Source organism: Nematolebias whitei, chromosome 11 (assembly GCF_014905685.2).
Source record: "Nematolebias whitei isolate Nwh7 chromosome 11, NemWhi1, whole genome shotgun sequence".
Taxonomy (NCBI): Eukaryota; Metazoa; Chordata; class Actinopteri; order Cyprinodontiformes; family Rivulidae; genus Nematolebias; species Nematolebias whitei.
The window spans coordinates 35661656-35681959 of record NC_056508.1 but is presented as its reverse complement, the minus strand read 5'-3'; the positions used below and the strand labels follow the sequence as shown (position 1 = coordinate 35681959).

The 20304-nt window shown below is 40.0% G+C and overlaps 2 protein-coding genes across 3 annotated transcripts in view; both read right to left on the bottom strand.

The window, feature by feature from the left end:
* Positions 1 to 319: 319 nt before the first annotated feature.
* Positions 320 to 13088, bottom strand: si:ch211-156j16.1 (uncharacterized protein LOC564557 homolog). Of its 2 annotated transcripts, none has more exons than XM_037684928.1 (4): positions 12860 to 13088; positions 4048 to 4548; positions 3809 to 3917; positions 320 to 938 (listed from the first exon to the last, which is right to left on the bottom strand). In XM_037684928.1, the coding sequence occupies exons 1-4, from the start codon at positions 12921 to 12923 to the stop codon at positions 932 to 934; spliced, it is 681 nt and encodes a 226-aa protein (XP_037540856.1). In that variant the 5' UTR covers positions 12924 to 13088; the 3' UTR covers positions 320 to 931. The 2 variants fall into 2 exon arrangements, with proteins under 2 accessions (XP_037540856.1, XP_037540857.1); XM_037684929.1 differs by having other exon boundaries at positions 3809 to 3914.
* A 3549-nt stretch (positions 13089 to 16637) lies between these two features.
* The window catches only part of LOC119417669 (forkhead box protein J3), a 64746-nt gene continuing 61079 nt past the window's right edge, over positions 16638 to 20304 (bottom strand). Inside the window, exons 9-11 of the mRNA XM_037684927.1 lie at positions 18759 to 19022; positions 18062 to 18163; positions 16638 to 17015 (exon numbers count right to left, since the gene is read on the bottom strand). Coding sequence (XP_037540855.1) covers positions 16894 to 17015; positions 18062 to 18163; positions 18759 to 19022 — 488 coding nt within the window. The 3' untranslated portion in view covers positions 16638 to 16893. The remainder of the gene's footprint in view (positions 17016 to 18061; positions 18164 to 18758; positions 19023 to 20304) is intronic.

Sequence of the window (20304 nt, the reverse complement as noted above, 5' to 3'; positions counted from 1 at the left end):
TGGCGCAAACCCTTCTGCTGAATTTCACAGATATGCATTAAGTTTTTATGAGTCTGTGTTAAAGTGAGCAGAAAGTCGTGGTACTCCTGCGAATGAGGGCGCCTTTTCTGCTCTGCATCACCTCCGAGCGCAGACGTGTCGTCGGAACAACGCCGTGCTTCGTACAATCAGCCGACATGCCAGGTATTCTGACTGCAAGGGGAACTGAGCTGCTGCTCTGGGATGTTTTAGCTATAAAAAGAGCTTCCTGTATATACAGTGTTTAATATCAAAAAGCTAGCCTATATGCAACTGTAAAAAAAAAAAAAAGAAAGAGAGAAAGTGATTTGCTGTATGCTAAGTAGTGCCCCTGCGTTGTATATACATGAATCTTGTGGATTTAAAATAGTATTTCCTGATTTAGATTTCCAGCCTCTTTGTTCGTTTCACACATTTCTTCACTTAAATGCTTTTCTCCAGCTTTAACAGCAATTAAAGTCAAGTCACTCCACCACTTCAGCAGACAGAAACACCCTCTGCATGTCTCATACAATCTGTTTCTTCATTTTTATTCAACAAAATGCTTAAAAAAAAAAAAAAACTTGTCTGCTGTCACTTGGTTTTGTTGTTTTCAAGGGATTGGGGGAAGGCGTAGCCTTTAGTGTCAGCAGCTCCTTAACATGTGAGAGGTGGCGGGTGGGCATGAGGATGTTGGCTCGTGCGCCCCTCTTGTCTCGCAAACAGTACAGTACATGCATCACATACATCAACACAAACAAACCTTCCTGCTCCTCTTTGTTTGGCACCAGTTCAGACTCCATCTTAGATTAGTTTAGTTCTGGTTTTGTGCTTTTTATATATCTATTCAAATGGGATCAAAACCAACATCACAGTTCAGTAGTTTAAAATTTCCAGAACTTTACACGATCCTGCTGCTTGCTCGGCTTTTTCCTCAAGGTCTGTGGGAGAAAACCAGGAAACCAATCAGAACATCTAGGCAGAAAAATATTCTATTTGTGTAAGTTAACATGTTCTTTCTGATCTTTTTTTTGCCCCTTGAAGGCACATGCAAGTAAACAAAAATAATGAATACTGGTAGTTAAATTACTATATTTTTCGGACTATAAGGCGCACCTAAAATCCTTTAATTTTCTCAAAAATCGACAGTGAGGCTTATAATTCAGTGCGCCTTATGTATGAAAACAGGCCCGTTCACTCATATTGCACCTTATAGTCCAAAAAATACGGTAACAGATTTATATATTTTATCAAAATAATTCAAATGTAATGGTGACCCCTCCCTAAAAAGTTATTATATGTAAGCTTTTAGACTCAATTTCCTGTTTTAGCACATGTAAACATCAGGATTTCAGAATGACGTTGTGGAATATTCATATTAATATCAATAATTGCAGAAAATAGTTTTAGTTTCTAAAATGCAAAGCAAGACAACCTGGTTTGCAGTCGCACTTCCAACAAACACAAGTCCTCTGTTTCTGAGGATAAAACCAGTCTTCTAGTATAACACCAGCCTACATGATGACCACTGGCCACGCACACTGACGCTGAGTCAATAAACAAAATCATTTTCAGGTCAAAGAGAGCCACTTGTCACCATGAATGCCTGATTCTTCACTCCAGAGCAGAAGACTGTGTGTCAGTTAAAGGACGGATGCAAACATGTTTGGCCAGTTTTGACGAGAGAACCTTGTTAAACTGATGAGGAGAGAATAAAATGATAAATTCACAGAAACCATAGTCTTGTTTTTTGCTTTGACTTTTTGCTCTTGGAGTTCAAAACATAATAGTGTAAATGCTTATGAAGTATTCACACGAATGTGATCTATTTTTCTTCTGTACGTTGTTCGGCATCTTTCTCGTTCCACAGTAGTTGTGCTATTTCAACAAATCATACATCAAAACCTTCAGCTGCTTCAGGAGAACAGTGCTACAACATTTGGTATTGGTGCAACTTTAGCTTTTTTGACATTTTGAGCCTTTTCTGCCATTTTTTTTTTTTTTTTTTTTGGTCTCATACAAAATGTATTAAGTTCATTTTACATCCTTCCATTATTTAGACCTGTTTACAACATTTTTCTGCTCCTTTCATATTTTGTTCTGGTTCAGCTTCTTTCAGCTTCCTTGTGCAAATTTAACCATTTTTCAGCTACTTTCATCTATTTTTTTCAGCTGGGGTTTTTTTCAGCAGTTTTGTGCTGCTTTCAGGTTCTTTCTGCCAACTACAACATTTTTTAACTTATTTCTGCAAGTCTCAGCCTTTTCTACTATTTCAGTTACTATTTAGCTGTTTATGCTAAATTAAGCTTTTTCAACTAATTCCACATTTTTTGCACTTATTTAACTTTTTTCAGCCTAATTCAGTGAAAATATGCTCTCTCAGTTTCCTTCTGGTAATTTAAGCTTCCTTTTTAGTTACTTTTCAGATTATTTTTTTTTGTCACTGTTGTTCCTAATTTCAGCTTTTTTTTAATAATTTCCACTTTTTTTGGTAATTTCTGCTTCTTTCAGCAAACATGTGTTCTTTCTGCGTTCTTCTGCTAATTTAAGCTTTTTGAACTTTATGCTACTTTTTAATGGCATTTCTTAGCTGCTTTCAGCTGTTTTCAGATTAATTCAAGCTTTCTGTTACTTTCAGCCTAATTTACTTCTTTCTGCTAATTTCAGTTTAGTATGCTCCTTTCAGCTTACTTCTGCCATTTCAGCTACCTTTTAGCTGTTTTGAGCTTAATTTAGCTTTTCCAGCTAATTCCACATTTTTAGCTCATTCCACTTCCTTCTGGTAATTTAAGCTTCTTTCTGCCTTTTCAGTTATTTTCAGCCTTTTTTTTCTAATTTCTGCTTCTTTTTTATTAGCTTATTTCCTAATTTTTGTGCTCATCTCTGTTTATTTAAATCTAATTCAGCAAATGTGTTATTTCTGTTTTGTTCTGCTAACTTAGGCTTGTTCTTCCATTTCAGCTACATTTCAGCTATTTTTAGCTAATTTCAGCTGTTCTGTTCAGCAACTGCTTAAGCAATAAGAATTCACACTGCATGCAATTTATCTAGTTGTATATAATGTTCATATTCTCACAGGAGACGGTGTGTTTTGTAGAATTACTTGGAAGTGATCTTTTGTTTTCTGGGTTAACATTAAATACTTTTACCACCCTGAGACCATCTACGGTTGAAATGTTGCACAGTTTGTGTTGGGCATTCAACATCATCTTATCACACAGACCAACAAGTCCCATGACATCATTATCTATGATGTCATGGGACTGTGGAAATTGTGACTAAATGCTTGTGCAGCTTGGCTCGATATTCAAAGGAAGCTAGATGGGGTGACTGGATGAATGTATCATTCACAGCTGGTTCATGTTGTCAGTGTGTGCTGTATGTACACATGTATGTCCTCTCAGAGAGGAGGGGTACTTACTGATAGGGATGTAAAGGTCATGGATGTTTTTCACCTACTAATATCAAATGTTATATAAGCATGTGTGTGTGTTAGAGTTGTTCTGTCTTGGCAAAGTGGAGCCTGCAGGAGCATGGAGCCTTTCACATGATAAACTCAAGACCCTAAGCTGTGAAGCAGAGTTGTCTTGACCTCGCCTGTCTGATAACTGGTTTTTAAGCTTTTGTTAACTCTTTCCCTGTGAGCAGGACTTGGAGAGGAAGTGCGATGTAACATCTTGATGCTCGTTTGTTCAACTGCTGCTCCATCTTGCAAGATTAAACCTGAGCTAAGAAAGATCTTCTCATGTCCTGTTTGGGTTTATTTATTTAACCAATTGATGATAGGATAATTAAATGATCCAACACTTACGAGTATTTGCCCATCCTCCTCACAAAGGCAAACACCACAGCGATGATGATCACCACAGCCACGATGGCACCGATCACAATCCCGACTATCTGTCCAGAGCTCAAGCCTTCTGTGAAAGAAAGTCCATTTGTCATTTAATTTATTTTAAAACTACACTTTTTTTAAAATGTCCCTTAGATTCTATTTTTTTTTTTACTGTATTAATTCCTGTAAATCAGTTCAACTAATCTGTTTCTCACCCTCGCTGCTTTCTTCAACGGTCACCTCTTCGCTCGTGAAGCTCTTCTCTATGATGTTAGTTTGGACCTCATCCTCTACAGGATCAGTAAGCGTTTCGATCTCCGTGGGAGTTGTGGTCTCCTCGGGTGGACTTGGAGTTGTGGACTCCTCGGGTGGACTTGGAGTTGTGGACTCCTCGGTGGGAGCTGCAGCAGGAGTCGTGGTCTCCTCGGCAGCAGGTGAAGTAGTAGTCGAGGTCTCCTCTGTGGGAGCTGCCGTCTCGCCGGCAGGCGTCAAAGTGTTCGGTTCCGATGATGCGGTCCATGTATCAGTGGAAGGCTCGTGTTCAACTGTGCTCTCTTCGGTACTGACATCGGTAGACGGTGCAGTTGTATCTGCAACTTCAGGTGCAGTGTGTGGTGCGGTGGGAGGAGGATCGGTAACTTCAGCATCCTCTGTTGCAGTTTTAGTTGCAGAGGTGACTTCGGCTCCTGTCGCAGTGCTGTAAAGTCCTGTGGGGCCTGAGGAGACCAATAATAAGAAAAATGATTTTTAATGCAAATCCTTTATCCTGGCAGAGTGGATGTGAGGTTTCATGCGTAAGTTTTACTCCACACTGTGGCCACAGAATAACTAAAGGGTAAGCTGCTGGTTTTGTTGCTTGTGTGTTTGTAAAGAGCTCAGCATTCGGTGAAACGTTTCTTCTCATAACCAGTGGTGTAGTCTACGTGGTATGCGGGTATACTGAGTACACCCACTAGAAAAGCTTAAGAATTTCAGTATACCCACTTAAAAGTGCCCATGACACATGACATGTCATTAGACGCGTGTCATTGATATGTTAAATGGTAGTTAAACTCTTCCATAACAATCTATCAGCACTTGTTTATTACATTTGCTTATCCAGCAAATTATTGTATAATTAATACTTCTGTACTTAGTTAATACTTGAACCTGTTTTGCTTTGATACGGTTTTATAAATTCAATAACACGTTTTTAATACAAAGACAACTGTTGTGCAAAGATTGTTGTTCGTTTATTCCACATGTGTCAAAGTCAAGGCCCGTGGGCCAAATCTGGCCCTCGTTAACATCATATCTGGCCCTCTAAGATATTTTAAACGTTTTTTTATATTTTATTATTGTTTCTCAATTAGCTTTAAAAACTACTAACTACTTCATTTAGGGCAGACCTCTCAGGACAGTTTGTAAAATTTGAGGCCAGAAAAAAGGTTGGACTTTTCAGTAATCTTTCATTTTGATGTGGAAAGAGCAACAGAGAACATTAAATGGGACCAATTAAACTCTTGTTGATGAACCTGCAACCAAGAAAACACGTCGGCTAGCTGACTGGAGTTAACGTGTTGACTGATATCGGCCCTTGGCTTGGACCAAGTTTTTAATTTTGGCCCCCTTTTGTAACAGAGTTTGACTCCCCTGATTTATTCAGAGAAATTTGGAAATCGTAAATATGCCTAAAAATGAAAATAAATTGACGATCACATTGTACTAACTGGTATACTTTGGTTTCTAAGCACAGCATACGGACCGACCACGGTAAAGTTAGTTTTACCTTGGACATTCGCGCTCCGTGGCTTCAACGGTGTCCAACTTAAAACTTTACCGCGGTATACCCACTACAAAAATGCAGACTCCACCACTGCTCATAACCTTTACAGGCAAGACAGCTGCGCACACTTTTATGATATCTGGTTATGTTCCCATAACTTCACAGCATTATGAAAGAAGAATGAATTAGAATTTCAAATGATAGCAGCAACACACTGAAGCAGGCTGATCCATTGTCCTCGCCCGATCTGAATCGTCACAGTTGTCAAATCAAAATGGCATCTGACACAGGGGTTCTCAAGTTCGCAAAGATGGGTGCGATAAAAAGCCTGCGCGCTCTCTGAAAACAATTGCCCCATCACCAAGGTTACCATGGCAGCGTTGTACACCCCACCCAGCGACCTCCCAAAATGTACATCCTCCTTCAGTTCCTCCACCCGCTCCATCCTGTCTTTAAAATTTGTGTCTTTGTGCAGTGGAATGCCACATCCTCTGCCTCATTTCCTGTGGAAGAAGCTCAAACGTAAGAAAAGCACAGTTTTGTTAACCCTTAGCAACTAAAGCAAGAAGGAGCTGATGCAATAAGGCATTAAATATACTGAAAGGTGTCTGAAACCCAATGTAAAATAAATCAGTCTACTTCAAGTTTTTCTTGTTGTTTCTTGTGTAATGGTGAGTTTTGTCTGAAGAGTGGCTTCCCAGCTGTATAAAGACATAAATGTGAAAGCCTGACCTCGTTTCAACCTAATCATTTCCCTCTAATAACGCTCACTCCATTTTCCAACGTTCAGTGCAGCTCCAGCCACAACTGAAGGCCAAGCCAGGACAACACTGCTTGAAAAGTGAGGAGGCAGACTTCAGCGGGGCACCAAAATTACAGTCTGCAATCAACTTTCCACTGACCAAAAAAAAGTAGTTGGCTAGAAATGGCTTCATCTTCTCTTTGGAAAAGTAAAGTCTTTTTAAATCTACTCATCCCTCAAGACGTTCTTTCATTTTATAGCAGAGAAGTGTTGTCTAAACTTAGCCACTGACATCACGGTCTCTCCATCTCCACTGCATCCTACTTGAAATAACAAAAGGACTTTTTGTGGGAGCAAAAATAACCCTGAATGACCTGCAGTGGTTTCATTAGCGGCAGGCAGGGTAAATATAACAAAACATTTGTTCCCACTGCTGCAGAACCATTGGGGGGGGGGGGGGGTGCACGTCTGTAAGCAATGATATAATCGTCTGCGCTTCACAGTGTATGGCTGCACACTATGTGTAACCACCCAACCCTCCCAACGACAATTGTTTCATTATGTGTCCGATTCCCACAATTAGCGCAGTGTTCTCAAACAGACCCCTCTGGGTTAAAACTGCATTAGAGAGCTACCTCTTTGAAACCTACATCCTGTTTTGTTTTTTCCTTCTAATCTGCTTCTTGCCCATCTCTCTTCATGACTCCGACACTCCCTGAGATTATAGGTTTGTTGCTGGTGAAGCCTTTGAGACGACTGAATCCATGAAGAGGAGACGACTGGAGAGTAGGGCAGAAGGAAATCATAAAAGTGGAGGACAGACTCTTTGGACACGGTGATTCCAATCTGAGAGGCTGTAACATGATTTAGATGTAATTATGAGAAACTGGGGATTATTTGGTGGTAATTTCAATATCTTTGCAGGTTTTTGCCCGAGTTTCTCTACTTTTGAAAAATGGCTGTCATTTCTCATGTTTTTGTGTCTGTTTCACTTTATTTGGATATTAGTGGCATTTTCCATGCTTTTACAGGTTTTTCTAGGACTTCTAACAATAGATTGCATTTTCCATGTTTTTGAGTCGGTTTCTCCATTTTTTTTCATTTTTTTTTTTTACGATAGATTGCAATTTCTATGTGTTTGCAGGTGGAAAACCTGCAAAAACATAGAAAATGTCAGCCAATCTGCAAAACTTGTGAAATGTGAAACTTGTGAATGGTTAAAACATGGAAAATGCATACCAAAGTCCAAAATCAGCAAAACTGACGCAAAAACCTGTACAAGCGTGCAAAACGCTGCTAATGTCCAACTGAAGTGAAACGGACACAAAAACATGAAAAATGCCTGCCAAATTCTGAAAGTAAAGAAATCGTAGCTAACACTTTTAAAGCTATTGCTTCTCTGGTTTTTGACATTTCATTGCAATTTCCATGTTTTTGCATCTGTTTCGCAACATTTCGACGATCACTGGTAATTTTGTGATAGTTGCACGTTTTTGCCCCCAGTTTCTCGTAATTACATAACGTATGAGATATGAGATAATGTAATTATCTGTCTTTTCATACAGAAGAGCTGTGTGGATATGAAGGGAGATAATGCTGCTTATGTTCATATATAGGCAAGAATTTGACCCCTGAGGTCAGGTGAGCACGTCTACCAACATATCTAGAATAGCCTCCACCATGAAAATCAGCTGATCACGTGTCAGCGTTTGATCAAATATCCCATGAATCGATCAACAGGTTTCAATGAAACTCACAGGAAGTAATCAGTGCACGTAAACATTGTTATAAATCAGTTCACTTTACAGATGTGGAGTTAAAATTTGCGTGGTAGTAGGCGAGAGTCATCTCGGTTGCAATATTTTTCTTAGAGCCTGGTGAAATGTAGATAATATACTCAAATATTTGACTGAGATCTTCAGCTAAATCAGAGTCAAATAAAAATCAGATATTTGGCCAGAAATGTTCGATTTTTCCTGAAAAGCTGGGATCGTCAGCTGTTCACATGAAATCATCTTCTGGAAATGTGGGTCTCATTTTTTAATACCAACGAAAAGGTGATAAAATATTAGGTGTGCTGTCCAGTTATAGTAACTAAATTGCACTTTCTACCTTCCCAGTGATTAGAAATGATAATTCAAAGTTATTTTATATTCATGCTTTGAGGATTACAACTCTTTCTATTTCAGATTAGGCGAAGATTGTCCACATGTCCAAAAGGACTTCTCACTAAGTTTTTCTGTCATATCACTACAGAGCTGGCGTCTCTATATTGGCTTCTGATCGAATTCAGAATTCATTTCTAAATCTTCTTCTAAGGTCTTCTGATCAAGACGTTTTAGTTGGCCCTCTCCCTGAAAACACGAGGGGATTGTGTGTTTGTTGTCCGATCCCATGGGGAACTGCATTCCTCAGGAAGACAGGAAGGCAAATGCACATAAAAGCTTCAAACCAAAGCTGAAGATCTTGTCAGTGTTTCTGTATTTGATTGGCCTTCTTCTTTGTGCTATTTTGTGTAGCTTTTATTGTTTGATATGATCGTTTTTATCTTTATTTATTTAAACCTTTAAGAAATGCATTGAGGTTATTAATCTCTTTTCCAAGGATGTCCTGTATCTAGTTTTGTCTGTATTTTAAGTACTTTTTAATCTGAGTTTTAAAAATTGGTATATTAGTAAAACGGGCAGCACGGTGGCATAACTAGTAGAGCTGCTGCCTCTCAACGAGCAGGTCCCCGGTTCAAATCCTGGTCCAGGGGCCCTTCTGGGTAGCTTACATGTTCTCTCCGTGCATGCGTGGGTTTTCTCCTGGTACTCTGGTTTCCTCCCACAGACCAAAAACATGCATGTTAGGCTGATTGATAACTCTAAATTATCCCTAGGTGTGAGTGAGAGAGTGACTGGTTGTTTGTCTTGTTTGTCTCTTTGTCCTTGTTATGGACTGGAGACCTGTCCAGGGTGTCCCCCCCACCCCCCCACCCCCCACCTCTCATACAGTGATGGCTGGATATGGGCACCAGTGACCTCCACGACCCAAAAAGGAGGAAGCAGGTAACATAATGGATGGATGGATGGCAAATTAGTAAAACAGTTATTTTTTGCAGTATTTTGAGCAGGACACTGAAGTACTTTTATCTTTAACATTATACCATTCAGTTCATATTAAAAGTGTGTGAATCTATGGATTATATCAATAACAAAAAACTATTAAGGTCCAACTGCTTATGTAAACGATGGACGCAAAAGGTGCTTTAATGCTAACGCATCACGTTAAACCTGTGACCACGAACGATTATGGTTTTACAGTTTCCCTGAAGTGATCCAGGTGCACCGGAAGGGAAGGGTGACCCTAATCTGAAAATGACTCCTTTAGTGAAGAACGTTTAAACAAATACAGCAAAAGAAATAAAATATAAATACTTGGCAGGACATGACTTAGTGGCTCTGTGTGTTGTCTCTGACTGTTCACCGTCCTCGTAATGTCGGCATCATTATGTGCTCGTGTGCGAGATTATTTTTCATTATCACGCTGTTGACCTTCAACCAAAGATTAAGAGCGTGTCAGGATTTTTTTTGTCTCCAAACCATGTGTGTCATTTTTCACCACTTTTTATTGTCTGTCCAAACAGGTCTCACTTGTAAATGAGTCTTCGAGGCTCAATGTGACTTATCTGTTTAAATAAAGGTTGAACTGAAATGAGGCACCCATGTGAGGATGTTGCTTTCCTGACAGAAGTACAGTTATATTAAGAGTTAAGGTAGGAGGGAAGCTCAAAACAACAGACAGGAGGAAGCAGCTTCCATCCACAGATACAATCTCAATCAGCCGCCTCTGAGGCCCCCTGTGTGCATGTTTGTGCGTGTGTGTATGTGTGTGTGTGTAAATTCACAGCTCAGTGTGGGAGGGAAAGACGCTGTGAGGGGAGTGTGAGTGAATCCACCTTTGGAGGCCGAGAATGTTTTTATGACGCTTAAGGAGGGCCATGATAAAGATACAGACACCCTGTTCCTGACGTAGCACTAATATGAGAGGCCGTATCACATGCCCTCCCCCACAAAACCAGTAGGTGACATCTCTAAAGATACTGGGGCGTACAGCGTAAAGCTCACTGGAGATTTCTAACGAGGGATAGGCCAAAGTGGAAAATTCTCAAAAAGCCTTATCACAAACGCAATATAATGAGCATGCATGATGTAGGAGCTGGTGTTTATTCTCCTCCTCGTCTAGATAAGGACTTTCAGCAGAACCCATCTGGATTTCATCACAAGGGGCAGAAACTGGCATCAGATCAAGTGGTCCTGTAATCTCGTGCCCTCCAGGTTCAGTTGCATTTTGACAAAGTAATGAACCAGATCAGGAATGGTCAAACACACAACTACTGCAGTAACAGCTAAAAAAAAAAAGTTATTCTTCTAGTTCTCTTCTTTTGTTCTCAGATAATGCCTCAAACATCATTGTTTTACTTTCAAGCAAGGCTCTTTTAGTGCGTCTCTAATTTTGATGACCTTCAACTCCCACAATAGAAACACTCGGAGTCGATAAGTGCTGCTTTCCGTGTCCTTTATTTTTTTTACGTTTTAGGTGGCAGTGCACATAAGGACTAAAGATGACGTTTTACCTTTCATGCTCACAGAAAAGACCTAAAAAATATTCTCCTTAAAGTGGTTTGAGGTACTCTGCTTCTGATTATAGCCAAAATTGGCAAAAGCTTCTGCAGTTTCAGAGCATCGGGACTCAAACGACCTCTGCAACCTCTTTCCTGAACAGATTTTTCTTCCTGCTTGTAGAAACCTTTGCAAGTATGACGGAGCACTTCCTCCATATTGTCAAAAAGAGACTCATTTGAACTGAACTAGCTTGCTCCTCCTCGTGTTTCTGCTTTAATGGAATGTGTCAGAGCTCAACATCTGAATAATTTCTAAAAGCAGGCATGAACAAAAGGCACTGACCTCAGTGGCCAGATGTGATCAGGATGTAATTGGGCCAGTGAGGCAGACAGAACTCATTAGGAGGGAGACCTGGGTAGTGGTTGGGGCCAGGAGTAAAAGAAAAGAGGCGTTTACAGGATACATAGTAGTTAAATTAAGATGGAACGTGTCCACTTGTGAAGTAAGGATAAGGCCTGAGTGACTTTTTTTGTTTCTCTTAAGGGCAGCCACCAGGATTAAACATTATTCTGAGAGTTTAACCACATTTTCCTGAAAAAAAAAAAATCTCTATTAAATGGTCAAGTCCATCTGCTGGTAAATATATTTCAAATTCACTTTTTTCTCTGGCTTCTACACCAGCTTCTTGAGTTAAGCTCATCAGGCTGAAAGACGGTGACGGGGGCAGAAAATATGTATGAATATAAAAGTGTGTAATCCGTAAATAAAGGTGGTTTTGAAAAGAAAGGGGTACAGAGAGGTGTAGAAAGGAGGAGGGCTGGCAAACAAAAGGGGGGAGAGGCAAGAGAGGGGGATTTTAAGTGGCAAAGGTTGACACCCCTCCAAAGATGGGTAAACGCCAAAGGGTGGCGCGTCCAACGGTTTACCAAGATGCAGGACAGGATGGGTGGGGCGACTCGCAGAGCTCCCAGCGTCTCTCCGTCCTTTCTCCCTTCCATATGACCTTCTTAAATATAGAGTCTCTCACTATTAATACACACAGCGAAACCAGCATGGTCCTGCCCTGCCGGTCCCTCACGCCTCAGCCACTCACGCTGCCGGTGACCGTCTGTTTCTCCAGGACGGAGAGCCGAGGTGAACACAAAGAAGACGGCAAAAGAAACAGCGAGGGAAACGATTCCAGCTGGAATAAAGATGAGGAGAGAGCCCAGATGCAAAGTTGCTACTGCAGAAAATCAAATGAGAGGAAGGCTTCTGGAGAAAAGTGTACAGTGCACATTACAGTTTACAGCCACGAGCCACCCCTCCCTGCATAAGGGATCTGTTTTGGGAGGCTTCCAAAGGATGTTCCTTTCTTCTTTTTAGCAGTGCCAGGAGTTTACAGACACAAGGCAGCTCCCGCTATTACATCTTTTTCTCTTCATGGCAGCAAATCCAACCTCTCCTTTTGTCTGCCTGGGTTCAGAAATGTGAAATTGTGGGGAAAACAGTGAGAAATCCTACAAAGCAAGACAGGTTATCTGTTAAATGAGAACACTGTTTATGTGAATGCTTTCTCTTTGCAATAATACCTTGTTTACAGAATTATTTTGCTTTTTTTTTTATTCAGTAATCGTCAGCTGAGGTGGAAGTGAAATATTGGAACACGGGCCTAAACGGCCTGATGCAATTTTAGTAAATGTTCTACACAAACCCAACAAATACAGATGTTTACACATTTTAGCAGGAGGACATAAACGATCAGTGGACAGGTAGTAAAAGTGAGCCTCCTTCACCTCCATTTGAATCCGCTGCCTCAAGTGATTCATTCAGCAGAGGATAAAGCAAACAAAGAGTGGTGTATGGAGGGCACATGGAGGCAGAGACGGGACAAAGTGTGCTAACAGCAGGACAGTGAAAGAGACTACACTTACTTGCACGTGCGAAGGCGCAAAAAAGGCCAACCAGGGCCAGCAGCAGCAGCAGCTGAACTTTCATTGTGCTGAAAACTCGTCTCCGGTCTTTTCTCCTGTCAGAATCGTTGGACTCACTCGCAGACAGCCGACACCAGTGACTCCAGACACAAACCAGAGGGAGGGGGGCACACGAGACCCAGAATAAAAGGTGAGAAATAAAAATGAAGTTTCTGGAGAAAGAAACAGCAGCTTCAAGCTTGGAGTAAATGTGTGGAAGTTAGAATGGACGAGCTCAGTAAATAAGAGGGAGGTGGAAGGATGTAGAGAGGTTTTCTGACCACTCTGAGGAAGTGTGGTGAGAGGGAGGGAATGGCACACCGCATGAGAGAGAAGAGGGTGCGCGAGTGAGGGGGGCTGGTACTGGTGGGCGGGCGGCCTGAGGAGCAGGAGGCAGGTTAGGGCTGGGAGGAGGCTCTTCTGGCCAAGGGCTGGAAGGTGGTTCGACCCCATATGAGACTCTTCTTTAAAGTCTGTAATATCAGCAGCTTGCACGCACACAGATAAATTCAGCAGTGACTCCGCTTGTAGGACACTCACAACAGCTTGGCAGTTACAAAACTAAAGTGCCGTATTTTTCGCCATCTAAGTCACACCTTTTTGCATAAATTTGCAAGTACTTTGACGTATACAGCGAAGCGACTTGTTTTTTCCCCCCATATCATAACCCAATTTTGACTGAGATCTGACGATTTTATTCATTCTGACATAGAAAATAGTGAACACTACCATTTTCAGCCACGAGAGGGTGCTCCATTCATATGGCAAGCCAAGTATCTCATTAATAGGTAAAAGTGGCTATTAATGAGACACTTGGCTTGCCTTACAGAACTCCTGGAGCAAACAACAAATGAGCTGCATTTCATCACGCTGCCCAGGAGAAATGCAGCTGATTTGACCACTAAAGTGTATTTATTAAGGAAAAGTTCAACTGAGACACACCTTTACTATAATGTTGCGCAAACAAACAAATGTTTGTAGGTGATTATCTTGTTAACTTTCGAAGAAATGCACAGCGAGTCCTCCCTCTGCTCGTTCCCGCAGCCGCAAATCAATTTTTGAAATGCAGCTGATTTGACCATTAAAGTGCATTTATTAAGAAAAAGTTCAACTGAGACACGCATTTGCTATAATTTTGAGCAAACAAATAATTGTTTTTAAGTGTTAATCTTGTTAACTGCTTGCTAAAGTCCTCCAGTGGCTGCCATTTGGTAGCCAATTGATTTCTGGCACAACACCGGCCCATGTTTCTGGTTGGTCAGCGGTGACGCGTAATAGATACGACTTATGCGGCGAAGCGACTTATGTTTTCTTTCCACTTCATTAGACATATTTGGACTGATGCGACTTATACGGCGTTGCGACGTGTACGGCAGAAAGTACGGTAATGTGTTATTAATATTATATCAGGTCATTTGGTTTCTTTTAGTAACCCTGCACCCTAAATGTGGAGCAGCTCCAACAGAACTTCACGTGATGCCAGCCCTACGTAACAACTTTACACATCATGTTCTAAAGCTTGACTCCGTTATATCAAATAAGAGTATCAACGTACATGTATATAAACAGAGCAGGAGTCTGCTGCTTTTAAATCAGGCAATGGATCGGTTACTACAGTTTGAACACTGTGCAAGTTTCACACAGAGGGAAGCAAACAGCACTTGGCTGACACCTGTTGGACAACAAGCGATGAGCGTGGATAATGCATACCATTTCTTGTGTTTTGTTTCCTCCTGTAGAATAACATTTTAACCAGACTGCTGAATTTAGAGGCAACGCAACAACATGTTCGACATCATGCTGTAAGATCTGCAGAAGCTGCTAATCAAACAGGGGAACAGCTGATGAAACAAAGGCAGCAGTTGCAGCAGTGCAGTAAAAATGGCTCATGGCATTTTAATAAACACTTGACAGATTTTTGAACAGTTAAACCTCCACACACACAGAATATTTATGACACACATAAAGCTAATGCCAGTATTTTTTCCCCCCTCCAAATCACTTATTTACGATATACTGAAAATATGTACATGATGCAAATCCTGAAGGTCAAATTACAAAATAGCTCCTCTGCTTGCTGTTTCCTTTTTTTTTTTAATCAGTCTGTGATTTTCAAGGGCAAACAGAGGAGTAACAAACTTATTTACAAGGACAACGACACACAAACATAGAAGATATACATATGCTGGTCACTGCAGTACAGCATCAAATGGGAACAGGTATTTAACTTATTTTCTAGCTCTACAATGAAACGTTTTGATCACCTGAAAAAAATAAAATAAAATCACAGAGATCCTCCAAATCAAATAACACTTTCAGGTCTATATTTCACAGTAGAAAATATACAAACTTAAAGTGTTAATAGAAAGAAATATACTGTATTTTTCGGACTATAAGGTGCACATAAAACCCTTTAATTTCCTCAAATCGACAGTGAACCTTATAATCCGGTGCACCTTATGTATTAATTCTGGTCGTACTTATTGACCTCAAGTTGATTTTATGTGGTACACGACACTCAAAAATCTGTCAAAATAAACTTGTTTCGCTTAATGTGCCTTATAATCCGGTGTGCCTTATAGTCCAAAAAATACGGCATTTGTTTTATATGATTGTTTTTTTTGTTTGTTTGTTTTTTTGCTGTATGAAGCTGTACACTTGTATGCTAAAGAAAACCAGAGACAACAATTTTACACAGACAAAATTAACATCACCATAAACAAAACAAAGAAGCATTTTGTCTTTGCTTTGCTATTTTTTTTAAACAAAGAAATCAAATATAATATATTTTTTCTTTTTTTTTCTTAATCTAGATGCTATCCAGCTTGGCGTTGTGCAAAATCTGCTCTTTTTCTCTCTAAATGAGGCATCTTGAAATCTTGACTCTACTTGGTCACATTTAAATTTATTATAGAAATTAAACTACATTATATACCAAACAAATGAAGCTTGATTTAAAAATTTTAAACATAAAAAATCCAGACTGGGCCTGTGTCTTGTTTTTATCCTAATTTGTGGCTGTTGTTAGGGGTACTCATAAGCTTATTTTGCAGTATTTTATTAGCTTTAGCTTATAAATTTTATAAATACAGATCTTGTCCCTTTTTGACAACCGTAAAAAAAGATGCTCACTGAAAGCCAGCAGGATCTGAACACTGACAGCACCACACGGCACACAGTTAACCTCATATATTTATAGAAATGGCACGGATGTGACGATGCATGTGAGGATTCCACCCTGAGAACATGGAACTATGAACTACTGCATCACTTCAAATTATGGCATAAATATATCTGCAACAAACTAAAAAAACTGAGTTGAACATGATAGATGAAAGAGAGAAGAAAACCAGACTGTAGCACATAATTATTTTCAAGATGAATGAGTTGTGCCGCTTTTAACCAGCAGGTGGCGCTTCATTCAACCCTCAGCTTTATAAATCTTTCTCCCCCTCATTTTTTAAGTATCACTGCACTTTAGAGGCCCAGCGACAAGCATTGTGAGGAAACTAATATAAGGAAGAAAAGCTGAAATAGCTGGACATGCTTGGCGTGAAATGCAACTGATTTGCAGGAAGTGAAAAGTTTTTTTTTTTCTCCAGTTCATTTCTTTCCCGGGTGGAGAATCTTTGCAGACGCAGGACACGAGCTGCAGCAGGAAACACATTGAAGATAAAAAGAAAAAAACATTCACAGAAAATACAACACTTTGGCAACTTGTAACTCTTCTAACATCGTGTTTCCCTCCTGGATTTGTCCCACACAGCAAAAAAAAAAAAATAATTTAAACAATGATTGTCTTTAGATTCATCAGCCGCTCAAGATTAGAAAAAAGAAGTCCAACGTGATTTTAAAAATTATTTTCCATTTGTTCTCAGTTGGATTGTCATCTGTTTTCCTTCACACAGGTGGACAAAGCAGGATGGACACCTCCATAAGAAGATGGTCCCACAGAGCCTCTACTGCCTCCTTCTGTTTCAGATCCCTCTCTCCATTTAGACAATGGAGTCCCAGTCAAAGTCATCCTGGATGTCATCAGCAGCGAGCATGCGTCTCACCTGAAAGTGTCCTGGAGGCAGTCCGTGTTGCTGGTGGTGGTTCAACTGGTTGTGATGACCTGTACGTAAAAAATGTTTAAGTAAGATATTGTTCTTAACCTTCCACAGAAACCCACTTCAATAGATCAGAACTACCCATTTAAACCAGGGGTTCCCACACTTTTCAGCATGCAAGCTCCTTTTAAGATGACCAAGTCAAAGTGATCTACCTACTAAAAGGTCCTGTTTACATAAGAGCAATCTCTGGAAACGTTAGTGCTTTTTCAATGAGCGAGTTTACACGAAAACACTGTAGTTTCCATGTCAGTCGGGTTGCCAGATAAGAAATTATGAACTATAGTACTGTGGCTTTAAAATTATAGTATTTTGACCTAACCTGTCATATGTGCTGAATAAAGATATTCTAAGATGAGCTTTGTGTTGCGTTTGTTGAACATGTGCACAGAAAAGAAGGGGGTAAATAAGACATTCTAAAATTTATCTGGCAACCCTGATGCAGGACTCAGCTGCATTTATTGCACATACAGCGTCTGCATGACAGTTATGTCCAAACTGATGAACACACCAACATCTCTTTGTAACTGGATTTCATTAGTTTTGCTCCTACATGTTGAAAAAGGGTGCGTAGCATAAAAAAAAACTCTGCTCTCTGCCATTTATTATAACTCTTGTTAGTGCAGAAACACTTTGGACTACAGCTGCCTGTACTGTACATGTGCGATTTCACACTAGCAGAGCATTTCAGACCTCAGTGAGGGGGAGGGTCCCCTCGAAAATCTCCATTCAGAAACCTTAAATTTCAGAGAGAATGAGGGCTGTTTGTCGTGTAAATGAACTGCCGAACGTTTCACGTCGTGTAAACAAGCCTCAGGCTGGCTGCCCTGTATGTCAATCAAGTGACAAATTTCATAGTGAGGATGGATGATAGGCTGACGTCTATTTTTTTAATGCCATGCGATCTACCCATAATACCTTTGCAATCGACCAGTAGGTTGATCATGACAGACGTATTGGGCACCCCTGCTTTAAACTATATTTTCTGCAACATCTGCTAGGACATCTTTATGTATTTTATCACATTCCCCTGACCCGTAGGAGCAGTCACCTGTCATGTTGGGTACCGTGGTGCTTATTGGAGGTATGTGAGGATATCCGGGTGGACCCATTAAAGGAGAAATGTTCTGTCTCGAGTCCATGTACATGTTCCCTGTGAGAGAACAGAGAAAAGGGCAGTGACTAACTGTCGGATTAGTTTCACGACTTTCACACATTTGTCTTCGCAGAGCACAAACTGTTATCATAGATCACACACACACATCATGCAGCCATCTTATGCTAAGCCAGATAAACAGTCCAGAATCTGTTGCGGATCAGAGGACACTTCAGTGATGAAAGCTCCACTATCACTGTCATGTCGTCAGTTAAATGGCTGTAAAACTGACAACTTCTTTGAATTCCTGTGCAAAACATATAAAAGGATGGCATATTGAGCAAAAATAAAATATTCACCCTTAACTCAAGCATTTATTACAACAAAACAGGCCCTGAAAATTACACCGAATGCCAACTTTAAAAAAAAAAAAAAAAATAAAAACACAAATACTTCAGTGTTTTAATCTTTTGAAACACCTTGTCTGATTTTTTGCTTACTACCGTTACTAAGTTCAGTTTTTTGCTTTATTTCCTTCTTCTTTCTTATCTTTAATTGGAAAACAAAAAATCACCTTCTAGGTGTGAGCTAAGCTGGAATTTTATTTAATAACAGTCAATTAGTGCTGTTTTTTTTTTTTTATTGGACTGACCGGTGCCGATGTGTTGGTTGTGCTGCCCGTGCTGATTGTGGTGGTTGGGTTTTGGGTGCATGGCCCCGTGTGGTTGAGGTGGACGCTGCGGCGCTGACGCTGCTGCACCGTGTTGGACTTGAGGCTGAGAGTGGGAGGCACCCTGAGGAGGGATGACTCCTGTGGCAGTGAAGAACTGGTTAATCGAGGAACACAGGTCGGCCATCTGAGCGGCATCCAAAGTCCAGTTGTTGATCTCAGCTTGCCTCATACACTCCTTTAGACCTGAGGAGACAAAAAATAGTTTGAGACGTTACAGTCACTCAATGGCCTAGAATTTATCTTATGTGCCACAAAAAACTGAAAAGTTTTTTTTTGTACAGTAGTCCCTCAATACTTCGCGGTTCGTTTTTTGTGGACACGCTCTATCACGGTTTTTCAACGTAAGATTAGACATGACACACAATGGCTGATTGATGGATGGGTCGGTCACACGATTGGCATGGGATTTTTATTTAAAATAAATTATTTAAAATTATTTAGCACATTTGTGCAGCCCACAGCTGTGGGATAACTTCTGCAGCTGATGAGCTGCTCTCTGTGTAGAGCAGAGAAGTGGGCGTGGCTGAGATTCAGCAGGAGGCAGGAAGCTGAAATCATGACCTTCTGTGCTCTTTTACAGCGTTTAGAGTTTAGAAACATTGTTTAGAATATTGCAAGAGTGTGGGAAGGGTATAAAATGCCTGTACTTACTACTTGTACTACTATTCCTACTTCCTAATACCTAATACTCTTACTAGCTGTTTTCCATTTGTCTGCACTAAAACATCAATAAAAATTAACCTATGTTCCCGATTTTAGTATAAATCTAGTTTTTTTTGTAGTTGTTTATCTTTTCACTTTAAACACTTAGCTCAGTATTTATGTTTAATAGTTTTGAAGCCATGAAATTTCTTGTTTAATGCATAGAAAACTTAACACAAACCTTTATTTCCTCAAGTTTAACCCTCTATACCAAAGAACTACTCAAACTCTGTCAAGCTGCATGATGACTGAGTGTAACAAGTCCAATTTCATTTATTTCAGACTAGACACAAACCATCTTAACTTATTCATGATCATTTTTAGACCAAATATAAATGTTTTAATGAACATAAACTCACAGTTTACAGATTCATGTTTCACTACAGACTCATTTTTCGGGCTGCTGTTTAATATACAATATTATCTTACATTATTAGTGTTTAGTGTATATCTTAGACCTTTTATCGTATTGTTTAACGATCATTTAGTGTATATCTTAGTTTATATCTTTATATACTCTTTTTTCAGTATATAAGGATCTTTTTTAGATCCTTATATACTGTTTCTTTTTATACTTTATATTGTTGCTATTTTGGATGCAACTGGGACTGTGAGTACACAATCTCGTTCCACCTCATGTACCACATGTGATGTGAATGACAATAAAGATACTTGAGCTTGAGATCAGCCAAATAAAAATACACAATCTACAGCTGAGGTCACATACAATGAAATGATTAATGGTTTACTGTCACTAATGTGA

Coding starts and splice junctions, on each gene's coding strand:
- si:ch211-156j16.1 (XM_037684928.1), bottom strand. CDS start 12,923: ATGAAAGTTCAGCTGCTGCTGCTGCTGGCCCTGGTTGGCCTTTTTTGC. Junction 4,549..12,859: donor TTGCGCCTTCGCACGTGCAA/GTAAGTGTAGTC, acceptor TGGTCTCCTCAG/GCCCCACAGGACTTTACAGC. Junction 3,918..4,047: donor CGTTGAAGAAAGCAGCGAGG/GTGAGAAACAGA, acceptor TTTCTTTCACAG/AAGGCTTGAGCTCTGGACAG.